Source organism: Poecilia mexicana, unplaced genomic scaffold (assembly GCF_051168715.1).
Source record: "Poecilia mexicana isolate PSO_F unplaced genomic scaffold, ASM5116871v1 scaffold_11, whole genome shotgun sequence".
Taxonomy (NCBI): domain Eukaryota; kingdom Metazoa; phylum Chordata; class Actinopteri; order Cyprinodontiformes; family Poeciliidae; genus Poecilia; species Poecilia mexicana.
Genome location: NW_028263380.1, coordinates 11,639,449 through 11,655,137, shown reverse-complemented (window position 1 = coordinate 11,655,137; position 15,689 = coordinate 11,639,449). Strand labels below are relative to the sequence as shown.

The 15,689-nt window shown below is 39.6% G+C and overlaps 1 protein-coding gene across 1 annotated transcript in view; it reads left to right on the top strand.

Annotated features, from left to right (window-relative positions):
- Positions 1-422: 422 nt before the first annotated feature.
- The window catches only part of cpne4b (copine IVb), a 28,159-nt gene continuing 12,892 nt past the window's right edge, over positions 423-15,689 (top strand). The window contains exons 1-6 of the mRNA XM_088010200.1: positions 423-1,198; positions 5,148-5,327; positions 9,968-10,039; positions 10,289-10,363; positions 10,925-11,008; positions 11,546-11,635. Coding sequence (XP_087866326.1) covers positions 1,028-1,198; positions 5,148-5,327; positions 9,968-10,039; positions 10,289-10,363; positions 10,925-11,008; positions 11,546-11,635 — 672 coding nt within the window. The 5' untranslated portion in view covers positions 423-1,027. The remainder of the gene's footprint in view (positions 1,199-5,147; positions 5,328-9,967; positions 10,040-10,288; positions 10,364-10,924; positions 11,009-11,545; positions 11,636-15,689) is intronic.

Below are 15,689 nucleotides of genomic sequence, written 5' to 3'. Positions count from 1 at the left end.
TGTGTGTGTGTGTGTGTGTGTGTGTTAGTGCGTATTTGCAATCATCAGCATTGTGATAGACTTAAACTTATGTGTTGCATTCAGGATGCGCGAGTGCGTGTGTGTTTGTTGCGTATGTTACACGTGTTTTTTCGTGTGCATTCGAGCACCGTGCCCGAAACTGAGTAGCGTCAGAGTCCTGACCTTGTCCTGACAGTTCGAGCTCTGTTTGCTTAGTCAGATCCTCTGCATCTGCTTTTTTTTTTCCAGACAGACGACAGCTCAGATGTACTGCAGCATCCATCCATCCATCCATCCATCCATCCATCCATCCATCCATCCATCCATCCATCCATCCATGACAACAGAAAGCTAGACATAGTAAACACCTCTGGTTAAATAAAGCAGATATGTGATATTTAGCCTCATGTTCAAAACGTATGTTGAAAAATCAATAATGCATACAGCCCTGAACATGCCATCCCAAAGTAAACCACGTGTATGGATTATGCTGAGGCTGGGAGGGTGCGATGTAGAGCCGTGGTTGTCTTTATGTTTTTATTTTTTGAACCCAGTTGGGCTAAAAACATACGTTACACCTCCTATGTAGGTCTAAGGTTTGTCTCAGATGGATATTAACAAGATAGGTTCAATCTGGCAAACAGATCTTTGGCTTCCTTTTTTTTTTTTTTTTTTTTACCAATAATTGTCTTGACAGCATTATACTGTGAGGCAGTTTTTATTTATCTTTTTTTTTTTTTAAAAAAGAAAAATAGACAAAAAATAACTTAATCTCAAGATTTGCAAAGCTGATAGAAATTATAATAATAATAAAAAAGATTGTTCCTTTCCCTTATAATTCACAACACTGCAGTATTTTGTGTTGGTCAGTAAAATAAAGCAAAGTATCTATCTATCTATCTATCTATCTATCTATCTATCTATCTATCTATCTATCTATCTATCTATCTATCTCTATGTATGATGTTGTATAAACGAGCTCTACTTTTTCCTCTCTTTCCGTTCAGTGTGTGATTGCACGGCCGTCATGAGTAACATCTATGAGTCTGCAGAGGCCACGCTGGGCTTCATCAGCTCCCCATGCCTGACCAAAGTGGAGCTGAGAGTGGCCTGCCGGGGGATCTCGGACCGCGACGCCCTCTCCAAGCCCGACCCGTGCGTGGTGCTGAAAATGCAGTCACACGGCCAGTGGTTTGAGGTACGATGGAAACGGGGAGAGGGTAATGAGAGAGATGCCGCGCTCCACGCAAATGAGTCTCCAGTTGCGAAGGGCTATTTCACACTCGGAAAATGAAGGTTTAATGGTGAGGCCAGGAGTGAATCAGGAGTTTGTCATTCTTAAGTGTTCTTTTATATGACACCTATTCAGCCGTTATGAAGCATTCTGAATATTAAGTGAAGTGGCAGTGACTCTGAACGTTTCAAGGTGCGATCTGGCTTGTCAAAGCGACTTCTAATGTTGCTCCTCTATGGATTACAATGAATGTCACCTGTATAATGGAGTCATTTGTAATATTTGATGGAAGACCATGGATATATTTTGACACTTCTTTGTAATAATACTGACTTTTAATGTTATGACAAGGTATTAAGTCATTTAAGTAAAAAAAAAAAATAGCAGTTGTGCATTGGAGGAAATGGGGTCTAAACTAATTATAAAGATAACATTTAGCTAATAAAAAAATAATAATCTGAAATCACTTTTATGTAAACATCAGGCTGTTTCATTTTGGTGTATTATTGTTTAGTACGTTATTTTTGTTTAGTTTTATTCACTTTAATGTCAAATGAATCTTTCTCAGGCACTTTGACGATTTTCCCACATCACTATTAGTATTTGCACAATGGTTGGTCCGTCTCTTGTTAAAAATCAAATTTTCATCCCTCAAAAGCGAGTTTTCATGTCAAAGAAAGTGTCAGTGTGATCAAAATGAAAAGTCCCAATGTCCTTTTTGATGAACAAATCGCTTTGTCATGTTTTCATTATGATTGTTTACTCTGTTGATGCTTTCCAGTGCAAAAAAAAAAAAAAAAAAAAAGTCAGACTCTGGTGACTTTACCTGACAATGCTCAAGACAGCACTATGTGCCATTTGAAATCTACTCCTCTCACGAAACACACTAATAAATGACATATTACTCTATCTATTGAGATTAAAAGGATTTGTGTTTTGTTGAAAGGAATAAAAAAAAAAATGCTACTTTGATGAGCACAAATGATTAACTGTTGTGGACGTTTTGTACCTCATATTTGGTGCAAATTCTGTTATCTTGCAGAGGCAGAATTGACATGAAAACACCAATTAAATAGTGTTTTGGTGAAGTGCTGAAATATGTCATAGAGCTAACTGGTTAAAATAATTGATAGCAAAATTTCTTTTGAGTGCCACTAGAGGCGGCCTCTGAGTACCACTATGGGTATCGGGCTGCCTGGGATGATCCAAGCACTCCGCTGAAAGGAATGTTTGGTGAAATTATGGCACTAAATCAGAAAAGTCAAGTCGCCATTTCAGACTGTGAGTGTGTTGTGTTGTTTTCCTTTCAGCTTGCATGAGCCACGTGTCCTAATTATTACGCAGCTCAACTGGAATCCCAACCTTTGCTACAAGCAGAGTATAAATTGTGTTTATTTAGCAAATGCCCTTTTAACAGATGCAATGTATTTGTTTTTCTTTTTCTTTTTTTTGGTAATGAAAGCAATCAGACCCTCAAACCCACATTTTCAGCTTTATTGGCCTCGTTTGAAGCTAAAGAGGTCCCAAATAAATGGAGGAAACATCTTCTCTGTGTAGTAGGTTGTTTTGGCTGTGGAAATGGATAACTGGTGCTGCTTTAAAGTGTTCCACTCCATTTCCAATTATCAGTGAGGCACACGCGCTTTCCCGGCCCTTTCTAATGGACTAGACAAAAGACTATCTGAGCATAATTAAAAATCCAACATTAGGTGAAAGATAAATCCTAATGGATTTTTAGAATAAGCAAATTTTCATTCGTTTTGAGTTAAACAGGCCACAGATTGAGACACGTTCTTTGTCTTTTCTTTTCAATGTATGGAGCAGACGCGAGTCGGTGTCAGTAATACAGAATATAATTGAAAAAACTCATTATTTTCAACGATTCAGTTCAAAAAGTGAAATTTATACAAGTTAGTTACACGGCGTGGCATATTTCTTTTTCACATTTTAATAGTTTTATTATTATGATATATAATATAGAAATAATATGGTATGTCTTACAACGACCTGAGGAAAGCTGCTGACTTGCTCACCAAACACCACTGATGCAGTGTAAAGTTAGGTGGAAGGAAAAACTGACCGAAAAGGTTGCCTGGGCAACAAAAATTGGAGAGGCTAGGGGGGATTCATACGGTATTGATTAAAGCTAAAGTCAGTGCTGTCACACACAGTCTCATCAGGGATATGAACTACAGCTGTCACATTATTTTTGTGCCACTCCTGAACTAGAGACATCAGATGCATCTAAGCTGAGCTAAAGGACTGGGTTGTTGCTCAGTGTTACATAATCCTCTTTTCAGATGAAAGTAATTCCCAATGATCTTCTAATTAAGTGAGACATCTTTTCAATTTGTCACTCGTAAATATCCATTGCATTTTTTTCTCTTTTTTTTTCTGTCAAATTCCTGTTCTACATAGAGGGGCTGGGGGTCTAGCAGACATGTGTGAACACACAAACTCAAGCATGACACAAAAAGTCAGGAAAACTTCCTTACTCAAACTCGCACAGACTCACAAAAAGCAGTGCTTTTTCCACAGGGGCCCAAGATCAAGTGCTCAAAAAAGTAGTGCAGTGTTAGGCAACTGTATCTCAGGGGAGTCCAGAAAAAGCTACTTTGTGCAGCAGAGTAGTGTCTGTGTGTTTATTCATATGGAAAAAAAGGAGAGAGAATTCATGTGTGTGTGAGTGTGTGTGTGTGTGTGTGGATCTGAGAGTGGACAATCTCTGCCGATCAGAATTACTTCCTCAATTGGATTGTTGTTGGGAAGCAGCTGGGTGTGTTTGTGCATATTTAATGTGTTAAAGGCTCCTTTTTTTTGCTTCAATGAGTTGCCAACTCATTGAGGTGAGGTTAAAAAAAAACGGGCAACATCTGGTGCATGTTCTGTTATATTTCACTTTTTCTTTTTTCTTTTTTCTTTTTTTTGGTGCTTGTGTGTGAGCCACAGGGTTAATAGCGAGAAAAAAAAAAGAGAGAGAAAAAAGCGGGCGTTCGCTCCTGCCAGCGTTCTCGAGCTTTTTGTTGTCAGCGCTGTGACGGACTTTAATTTGGCACTGTGATCCTTTCTGTGTCAGGCAGTCAGAGAGAAGAAAATCTGAGATCAATGCTGCAGCTCCAGTCGGATTTCTGTGTAGTCAAACAGCTAGTGGGATTTTTCTAAAGCATCAAGAAAAATCAATGTTTGCAGTCCTCAAGTTGATAAGTGTAAACAATGTGGTAATGGCTATTTGTGGTAATTGCTGCGGAGCTGGAAAGTCTCGCAAAGCTCACAATCGATGCCGAGTTGCAGTGCGCTGGACGCTCAGCGAGAGTTTCATACTTCAGCACGCGTGAATACAAAGAGGTCTATTTAAAGTGACTCGGGCAATAATGGTAATGGAGCCACCGCCTCTTTCCACCATGGGGGACGGCGTGTTTGGGGAGATGTGCGGAGTTATCTGTTCTACATAGCGTTTCGCATTAAGCCAATTTGTTTATGTGTGCTGTTGCCCCTACGTGTCCCGGGGCATAATTTAAACAGAACTAACTTCAATTTGTATTGACAGGAGTATTAAAAGTTTGATATTTGAGTGAAGGCAACTATATCAGAATGCTGAAGATCTCGTTGTTGTTTTTTTTAATGGATATTTTATCAAAATAATACAAAACTATTTACATAACTATAGTTGAATTTAGCCCAATTGACAGAACAAGCCAGTTTGTTAAAATTTGATCAGGGTAGAACTCATTTAAAGGAAATATATTGCTTGTATTTTTGTTTTTCTCGCTAGAATTTTTAAGCTTTCCTAAACATGACCAGAATTTGCAAATGCTGTCACTTTTCAAGGTTATTATTCTCATGAGAACATGTTTTGCTTTACTTTAATTTTGCCAGATTTGCTGATGCGTGTCATGCGTTTAACCGTGCGCAGGTGGACCGCACCGAAGTGATCCGCAGCAGCAGCAGCCCCGTCTTCTCTAAGATCTTCCTGGTAGATTACTACTTCGAGGAGGTCCAGAGGCTTCGATTCGAGCTGCACGACATCAGCTCTGGAAACAACGGCCTCCGAGACGCGGACTTCCTGGGAGCCATGGAGTGCACATTGGGACAGGTCAGTCTGCCTTCTGATTGGGCAGCAAAGAGGAAGCTTGCCCCTATTCTCTTCCCACTCTGTACATTTTTGTCCCAACTTAATGCCGTTTTGCATCGGTTATAAACCCACTGTGTCTGCGTGCTTACCTGTCTTTGTTAGTACAGATTTGTATAAATTGTGTCAATAAATAATCATAAAATGCTTAAATATCACTTGACATGAAGCCAAATGGTATTGACAATCCTTAATTTTGACCTCATTTAGTTAGAGACTTGAAACCACTTCAAGTTCAGTTCACAAAACAATCTGTGATGACAAAGTGCAGACGTGTTTTCAGACATTTTTGTATGGAACACACTTACCTATTTAAGGTGGATGTCAGAGCATAAACCAAGGAGAAAAAACAAAACAAAAAACAGACTCCATTAAACGTCCCAAAATGTCTGGAGGTCTCTCTTATTTGGACATTGAAGAAATTTAGAACTACGTTGACCTTTCTCAGACACGGCAGCTCAACCTAACTGAGTAATTGTGGGAAGAAGCACCTCGGTCAAAGAGCTAGCCAAAAATCTATGTCTTACTGACGGGAAAGCTGCACTGCTCTCTTGCGAAGTTAGAAGAACCATCCACCAGATCCAACAGTCCTAATGCAATGCATCAGTAGGACAGACCCCATTCATCTTATCAGCCACATAGCAAGATTTTTCTCGTGTACTCCAAGCATTTTGTCATAAAAAAAGGGAACTCCTCATTCCTTGCTGACACCATCCCCACTGTCAAACATGATCTGGGGATGTTTTAGCAGGAACTGTCCTTAGAAGTCGAGTTGGTAGCAGCAGATTAGAAAGAAAGTCTTCTGGAAAACCTTCACCAAGCGCTCTGTCTGCACCTCAGACTGACTGCATGGCATTGCTAGAATACCACTATGAAAAGACTTAACTGGGGCTTTCTGCCTATGCTACCCATCCAATATTAATAAGCTTACAACGATCTTCAAAAAACTGATCTTTGTCAAAACAATTCCCTGTAAAAAACAATCTCCCAAGCTTAGAGAGACATGCCTAACAAAACTTGAAGCTGTGAAAGGTGCTTTATCAAAATATCAAGCCATAAGTGTAATAGATTATGCAGCTGTTAAATGTTTGTATTACTTTATTTACAAAATGTCTGAAAACAGGTTGAAACTTGTCAGCAGAACTATTCTTATATAATTTTGTAACTGCAAAATGTAAAAAAAAAAAATAAATATTAGAGGTGTGCCGATCGATCGGTCACCGATCATAATCGGGCCGATTTTCGTGAAAAAGTGCATGATCGGTGATCGGCGATCATTGTCTCTTTTACCGATACCGATCACCTACTTCTCATTTCGCATCCTGCCTGTGCAGCTGGTCTCCTCTTTCCTTCACTCTGCGCAAACGCGCAACAACAAATCTTAAGCGATGTGCAACTATAACGCACTGAGTGAATGGGGAAGTTTGCTGCTTGTTGCTGCGGAAAATTGAAGCACGTCAAAATGCATCAACACAACGAAGCTAATACGACATAAAAACAGTGCCATACTTGACGGAGTTTGGCTACATCGAGGCTCACTGCAGTAAAAAAGACATACGGAGGATCAGATAGCAGGTAAAACAGCGCACAGCTACAAACACTCACCCGGATTAGCATGACGGTCAGAAAGCTAAACAAATAACCTGGAAAATTATTTAAGTCTTCGAGCTGCGATGTAAGACGCTGGTTCTGCTCTCGCTGTTGAACCGCTGCTACGCTACAAGTAGTAATATTTCACAGACGGAGCGCCGCTTCTGCTCCATCTGGTAGTGACTCTCACACCGAACCTCTGCTTAAAGCTGCAGCATCTAACTTAAAAAAAAAAAAAAAAAAAACATTTTACATACGTATTAAAACTTTCGCTGTCCTAACATGAGACAGATAATCTCTGAAAAAATAATTGATCTCCTCCCTGATCTGCATAATTACTCCGCTCAGTCAGAAACAGCCAATCAGAGCTAGCAGTAATCAGCTAGCCGCCATGCTATCAGGAAGTTTTCATTCAGTAACTCTGGATTGTTTATTGTAATGGAACCTGTTTTTGCCTTTGAATGTTAAGTTTTAAGTTTTATACTTGAATTTTTTTGGCAATGTTGAGAGGTTTTATTTTGGCTCATTGCATTATTTAGCCTCTTCAGAGCCTTCATATGTTATCAGTCTGTTAAAGATAGTATTATCAATAACAGTACAATTTGCACAATGCCTGTTTTGTTTAGTTTTCTTCTTGAAAAAAGTTATTAAAAACACGTTTTTGTCTAAATTAAGGTGAATTCATGGTTCCTTTTTCCACATAATGTAACCGGTAGTGTTTGATAAAAAAAATAAATAAAATAATAATAATAATTATGTGATCGGTATCGGTGATCGGTATCGGTGTATCGGCCCTCATGGGTGATCGGTATCGGTATCGGCAGGAAAAAACCTGATCGGCACATCCCTAATAAATATATATATACATACATATATATATATATATATATATATATATATATATATATATATATATATATATATATATATATATATATATATATATATGTATGTATATACTTTGAATATTTTTGGGCACGGTTCAGTTTCATTTAATTGTATATTTTCTTTCTTAAGATGTCAATCCCTATTTGCTCTGATTCACTTTCCTGTCTGGGGTTAAATTCATTCTCATGAACACGACATGTTCTTTAAAGCACTGACCACAGTTACGCAAGATCTATAAGTACGGTCACACTACTTACTGTCGATCTCCACCGCATCATGCAGCCTGAACGTAGAACACGGTGTTAGGTAGGTCGCCTCCATAGGAGAACTGGGGCGTGTAAGAGATGTTTATGACTCACATCTGAACATACTCTAAAGTGAGCTCACCCGATGAGTAGATGAGTTTCTCTGCTTTTTAAATGTGCTTGAAACCTGCTACATTTGGGTAGAAGAGCCACCTCTGGGTGTGCTAGTTTGGACGATCTCCACTCCAGAGCTGCTTGAAAGCAAAGGTGCTTAAGATAACATTTCACAGTTTGTTGAAGAACCAGTTGTAAAGGTCTCTGCCGGTTAGCACTTTTGCAGATGGATAACATTAGCCGGCTTTAACTGTGGAACCCTTTTTGGTTCAGCTACTAGCAGCATCTTGCATTCACACTTTCGGCGTCCTCCATGGTGTTTCTATTTACATAAGGCTTTAGAAAGCTCTTCCAGACTGTTTTCGGCACATTTATATGTGCATATGCTAATACATGTAGCCTCACCCGCTGATAGCTGCAATCAATATTTAAAGATTCTCTTCATTTACTCCAATCACTCAGCATCCGGGGCCATTTAAAGAGAAAACGTTTATTGCTTCGATGCTCATTAAGACGATGAGTTGGTTGATTTTTTTTTTTTTTTTTTCCCCCCTCAGAGAGTAGCCCCCTGGTGACATATTGAATGTAAGGAAATGGCAAGAGCAGCATCTCAAAGATCCGGTTGGCACTGCAGAAGAGTGAAATATGTTTGCTGTTACTTTTTCAGGTCAGAGATGTTATCAGCAGCATAAAGCTGGTGGATTTACAATTGTTGGTAGACATAAGATAACAGCCTCAGAAGAGGAGGGGAAATATTTTTAATGCCAGAGAGGTGCAGCTTAATAGAATGACACCGTGCCAATTTTTTTTTATTTTTATTATTATTTATGTGTAATATCCCACTGTTTATCCAGGGTTGTGTTAAGAATATGACAGCCTTGTTTCTGTTTAATACGAATCGATAAACTTGTGCAGAGGAATATCAGTGAGGAGGAAGCAGTTGACCTGTTCATAAAACGAGAGACACCAGAAAGTTCTCTGCCAAGATTATGTAAGGGTTCAATACTGTAATTTATCATGCTGACTGTATGAAAGCTGCAATTATCAGGGCAGCATTTGGTAGTCTGCTAAGGAGAGACGCTTTTCTCTGTAGACGAAATTGCTGCGTGAACTTGGCTCTAAAAGCCATTATCAGGGAGCAGAGTTTGTTGTTGCTGCCGAAAAATTTGTAAGAGGTGGAGGGAGTTGATGTGGGAGACCAATCAGCGGTGTGCCACCAACTTTACATGCCCTTTGTTCATATCAGATAAACTTTTTTTTGTCTTGTTACAAGCACAAGTATTTTTCTTTTTTTTTTCTTTTTTCTATTGCCTAATTATGAGGTGGAATGAAAACAGTTTTATGTCGTAGGAAAGCAAAAGCCAGAATTCAGTCCCCCTTTATTCTTTAAAATTAGAAAACCTTACATTGTTTTCTTTCAGTGCTACCATTATGATAAGCCGCCGCACTTGTCTGTCACACAATAAAATATATTAACAAAATGTGTAAAGGTTAAACGAGTTTGAATACTTTTAGAAAACAAAGCAAGTGCAACACGTCTACGTTAAATTAGTTCCTCTACTTCAAACTAGCTGGCAGAAAACACAAGTAAAACATCTGATAAAAAAATTTAGTCACTTTTTGATTTTGGAGTTATATAATTGTTGCATTAAATATGAATGAATGTGGTTTTTTGTTGTTTTTTTTAAATATGAAACATACCAAAAAACAAAAGGGTTTTGGTCCTTTGATCTTCATGCATTTCATCCGTTTGTGTGCTCGTTTCAGATCGTCTCTCAGAGGAAACTGACCAAAGCTCTGCTCAAACAGGGAAACACCGCTGGAAAGTCTTCAATAATGGTACGACGTCCCTTCCCGAAAACCGGCTCCACCTCAGTTCAACGCACCCAGAGCACGCGCTTGACGCCAAGCGCGCGCTCACAAGCTCTGGAGATAATTAATTTGATGATGTTTCCCTCTCGCTCTGCACCGTTCCTCATTTCCATCTCATTTCCTCTCACCTCCTTCTTACGCCTCTGTGTCCATCTCCCCCTCTGCTACCCTAATCCCACCCGTCCACCCCCTCACCCCCGAAATTTGTCTGTATAGGTGACAGCAGAGGAGTTGTCAGGAAACGACGATTACGTTGAACTCTCTTTCAGCGCTCGGAAGCTAGACGACAAGGTTTGTCCAGATGCTTGTTTTTGAAGTTTAGGAATGTGAGCTTTATATATATATATATGTGTGTGTGTGTGTGTGTGTGTGTGGGTGGGTGGAAGCCAGTGAGATTTGATGATGAAATAACTCATGCAAAACACAAGGGTACAATCTGGGCTCATGCAAGAAGACCTGCGGAGATAGGTGGGCACCTCCCTGGTACAATAACCCTCTTTTATCTAGACAACCCAATCAGAGACACACACACACACACACACACACACACACACACACACACAGAGTACTAGATTAATTTTTGGCTTCCCTTAACACACACGCGCCCTCACCCACAGCCACGGATGACTAATCCAAACGAGTTGTGCCCAAGAGGAATGATGGAGTATAAACGAGGGAGGGGTGCATAAATCGGAGAGGACAGAGGAGAGAGAGATGGCTGGTTGAAACAAAAAAAAAAAAAAGAAAAAGAAAGCCAGAGACAGAAGGTGAAATGATGGCTCTGGTAGTTGCATGAATGATTTATGTTTATGATCAAAGTGTGTGTTTTCTTTCTTCTTTTTCTCTGTCAAGGATTTCTTCAGCAAGTCAGACCCTTTTCTGGAGATCTTTAGAGTAAACGACGATGGGACTGAGTCGCTCGTACACCGGACCGAGGTAACTGCAGTGTATCTACCAAAGCATTCTGACCTCTTTTTTTTTTTTTACACTCCATCAGTAAAAAGAATAAACGCAGCCAAGAGCCCTTTTGGTAACTCTGTAGGACCTCCTGATATCCACAGCTTGGATGGGAGAAGCTGTTGCAATTTGGCCTTAATGGGACTGTAAGAAGAAAACCTTTGTTAAAAGAAAGCCACAAGAAGCCTCGTTTACTGTGAGCCATGCAGGGAACACAGCAAACCTGCGTCTCGTCTGTAACCGTCCCTGCGGCATATGTGCAAGGAAGTTGGTTGGAGTAATTATGCAGATGGATGAAGCTAAATACAGGACAGTCCATGAAGAAAAGCTGTTAGAACATGCAAACCAGATTCACCTTTCATCGGGACAACGGCTCTTTAGCCAGAGTTACAGTAGGCGATAGATCAAAGCATGACAAAATATATATTAAAAAAAAAAAAAAAACGTCTAGTTTCTCACATTTTGTGGTCAACTGTTACAGAGCTCTTCTGACAGTTGTTTTGTTTTCCTCTACAGACAGTGATGAACAACCTGAGCCCAGTCTGGAAATCATTTAAAGTTTCATTGAACACTCTCTGCAGTGGAGACCATGACAGGGAGCTAAAGGTGAGTTTGAAAGTCCCACTGTGTGAGAAAAGAGAAAATAATAGGAGCCAGTTAGCCTCAAACACAATCCACCGCTGAGCGGAAAAGCTTGGGCAGAGCTGGTTTCATAATGTAACTTGACACACAGCTTTCTTATAGGCCACATAAGCACATCGACGCCTGCTGAAGTTTCTTTTTAACCTGATTCTCTACATAAATGTTTTTTTCTTAGTTCTCGAGAGACCATCTACATTAAGTAACACGCACAAGTTTGCGCTCCCTTGGAAAGGGTGCAGACCTTAATTAGATATTTTTGGCTATGGCTTGTTCAAGAAATATAAAAGTCAAAGCTAAATAAACACACTTGCTCCTAATAGCCTGTGCCGACAATCAGCAAGTTATTTATTCTCCCTGGAATCAGGAAACTATGCAAGTTGATTGCAGATAAATGTGACAAAGACTATTGAAGGCTGTTGCTTTCTGAGTATGTAATATAATCAGCAAGTTCCAATCAACAGAAATACAGGAGGTCAAAGGTTAAAACTGAATTAATTCATTGTCATTGTTGATTTTAAATTTTCTTAACTAAATTCTCAACTAAAGTCACTTGTCCCCTATATTTTTATTTAATAAAATCAGTAGCAGTCATTATGCTCTCCTTATTAAATTGATTATGTCAGCACAAAGTCTTTTGAAACTAGGCTTTGTCAGCTTATTTACATCTTCTATTAATTTCTGTCCCTCTGTCTTGCTTTACATGGGCTATATTTTGCCAAGGTAGAACTAAAAAATAAATCTGCGCTCATTCATTTATTTCCCCACTTTAATTGTCAGAAAACAGAACATCAATATTTTCACTTAAGTGAAAATTGACATTTTGCAGGAAACATCAATGCACTACGATTTCAGCTCCAGTTTAAACACATCACCACAAAAGACAAAAATCTTTGCCAATAATCTTTGCCTGTGTTAGTTGCATCTATATTCGCCAGTGCAATGATCCAATAAAGTAAGAAGTGTCCTCTTGCTCATATCAAACCTGTAGCTGGTCTCACTCCATGCTCATAGCAGGATCTGCAGAGTAAAAAAAAAAAACAGAATTGCAATGCAAAACCCACAATCTTTTTCTTTTTCTCTTTTTTTGGTCCCTTTCTATTTGAGAAATGCTGACAAAGGACTCAAACGTTTTTGAATTTAAGAATCGCTAAAAAGTTTTATGACACTAATAATACATCCACCCATCAGAAATCATTCTAATGGTTGAAAACTGGCCATAAGTTTTCATTTTATCTTTCATACCAGATCTATTTTCTCTGTGTAACAACGCCAAAACAACAAACCCTAGACTGCCTTAGATCTGCTTTTTGCTGTGTGGTTATTCAAGGCTTTCTCAGCTCCAGTCCATCTTTCTTCTTATCTACTGAGACTTTTTCAAAGTAGAATTAGATTGAACCACACAATGACTCGTGCTTGAAGGAAACTAACGCACAATGCGATTTTTAGATTCAGGCCTTTTTCACAGCTCAGTTGTACCATGTGGGAGGGACACATGCTACAAAGACACTATGATGCTACCAGAGTCGTGGGCGCACACACACAACTATTTAAACACCTTTAATCCACAGATAAATATACATACATATATATATATATATATATATATATATATATATATATATATATATATATATATATATATATATATATATATATATATATATATATATATATATATATATATATTAAAAGTACCATTGCAAAAATGCTCAAGTAGGTCTGCCAGTTTGGCACTCGGCTCGGTTTCGGTGCAGCTGTCCGTTTTGTTTAATGGGCTCAGTGGTCATCTTAAACTCTCACCTTCCCTCGCCTGCGCTGCTGTGTGCGCGCAACGCTGCAACATCAGCTGTGAACTTTTATTCTCCTCATGAATAAACATGAACTTGCTCATTAATTATTCAAGGGCTTCTTAACTCTGCGTGGCTCCTGACAGCAGGAGAAAGGCCTGGCACACTCTGAAACGCGCGCATGGATGCCATCGACCACAGGCTTCCAGGGCTACCTGTTTGAAGCATCACGGCAATGGTTAGGAACGGGAGGGCAGAGATTTCTATTCAGTCCAGGACTTTACTTTCGCCAGGGTCTTTAAGTGACCAATGCATAAATGCATTACCCTCCTCTGTGGAGTCTGGCTGCCTCTTCCTTTGTACTTCTTCCTGCTCGTTTCTTCACCTCCCTACTCTTCCTTCTCTCCCCGCTCTCATTGGTCTCTTGCTCTCGCCGCCAGTTAGTATTCAGTGAATGGAACAGAGCTTCTTCATTTTTTCATTAGTCCTTTGCACAGCCTCTCTGCCTCTTGAAGTGAAGCACGGCTGCAAAAGCAAGCACCCCCTTCCCTTCTACAAGGAAATTACTAACAAAAAAAAACACACACAGACACACACACAAAAAATAACACAAATTACAAAGACAAAAAAAAAGGGCATGCGCACTTCAGGTGCAGGCTCTCAACAGCTTAAGTGGGAGACAGGAAATAAGAGGATTATTGCTGGTCCTTGTTTTCTAATCACCACTGTTGTACTGGTTCAGATTGCTGGTGGCTGGTTTGACCTAAAAGGCAAGAGGGTCACAGGATTTACAGTAAATTAGCCCACTACAGCAGAACAGACATAGGAATCATCTGGATATAAGTGCTACATCAGAAATCTACTCTCTAGGATGTCATTGAACACCGTACCTCAGTGGAAAAGCCCATATGCACTTACAAATTATTATTATTATTTCCGTGGTACACCTTGCTGGTGTGCCACTTTGCGTCACATTTTGCCTTGCAGAAATATTTCACTGTGGGGTGACTGTAGTTCAGTGGTAGTCACTTTGCAATCACAAGGTCATGGGATTGATTCCAGCTTCCTCCTGACAAGGCACTTAACCTGACGTCGCCTTCCGATCTGTAAGCGTGAATGGGCGAATGTGTCTGCAGTATGAAGCGCTGCGATCAGAATGACTGGAAAGGTGTTTTATAAATTCTGTCCATTTAATTCTTTGTGGCATAACAACCAAATGAGGCAAGTCTCAAAGGCGCTCCACTGGGATTGAGTTCTCTTGAGTTTGGAGGCAACTGGTGTGCAATGAAATCATCGTCAGGAGAAGATTTGAGCTTTATAACATGACACATAAACTGGCCATAAAGGGATTGAGGTGGTCAGCAACAATAGGCTGCAGTGTTTAAGCAATGAAAAGTTGAGGAACTAAAGGCGTGCCAGTAAAATGTTCCTTACACCACAACTTCCATGATGGATCCATGCCATCATTAGGTTTGCACCAACTTTTTGATCTTGTGATGTTAATGCTGTACCTTAAATTGAGGCTCTTTGGATGAAGCAGCATTTACACAAACTGTCCGAAATTCGGTGGAAACTGAGGTCTCAGTGTCTTGTTCGCCGACAGGAGTGAGACGACCTGATGTTATCTTCTGTTGCTGTGGCCCTTCTGCTTCCAGGTTGGGCATTTTCTGCTTAGAAAGATGATATTTCTAGATATTAATAGAGAGTCACCTTTCTATTATCTTAAACCTGCTTAATCTGATTGCTATCATCAATCAAGGTACTTTTCCCCATTTCTTTTTTCTTTTCTTTTTTTTTTTTGACAGTCCCCTTTGTTTACCATTCTGGTGCTAAGTTAGAACTTTAAATAGTTATCTTCCTTTTATTTAGACAGCTAACTTCACTGAGTGTCTGATTCACTGTTTCTATTAACAAGCTATTCAACATGAAGATGCCAAATAAACCAATATTATATACAGCAGCAAATCCCTAATCATACAAACCACTTGAAGCGCTTCAAACTAGAGCCCCATTCACCCAGTCATGCTCACTAACACGCGCACATCAACACACCAATATGCGGATCAGTAGGGAGATTTGGGTTATGTGCCTGGTGGCAGCTGAAAGCTGTAATGGAAACCACGACTTTGGGTTTGCAAGACAACTGTTTTCCCACCGTGTTACTTTCACGTTTGATGCAACCGTAAGAAAAAAAAAAGGTACCTAATAAAGTGGCCTGTGCGTGTCTGTAC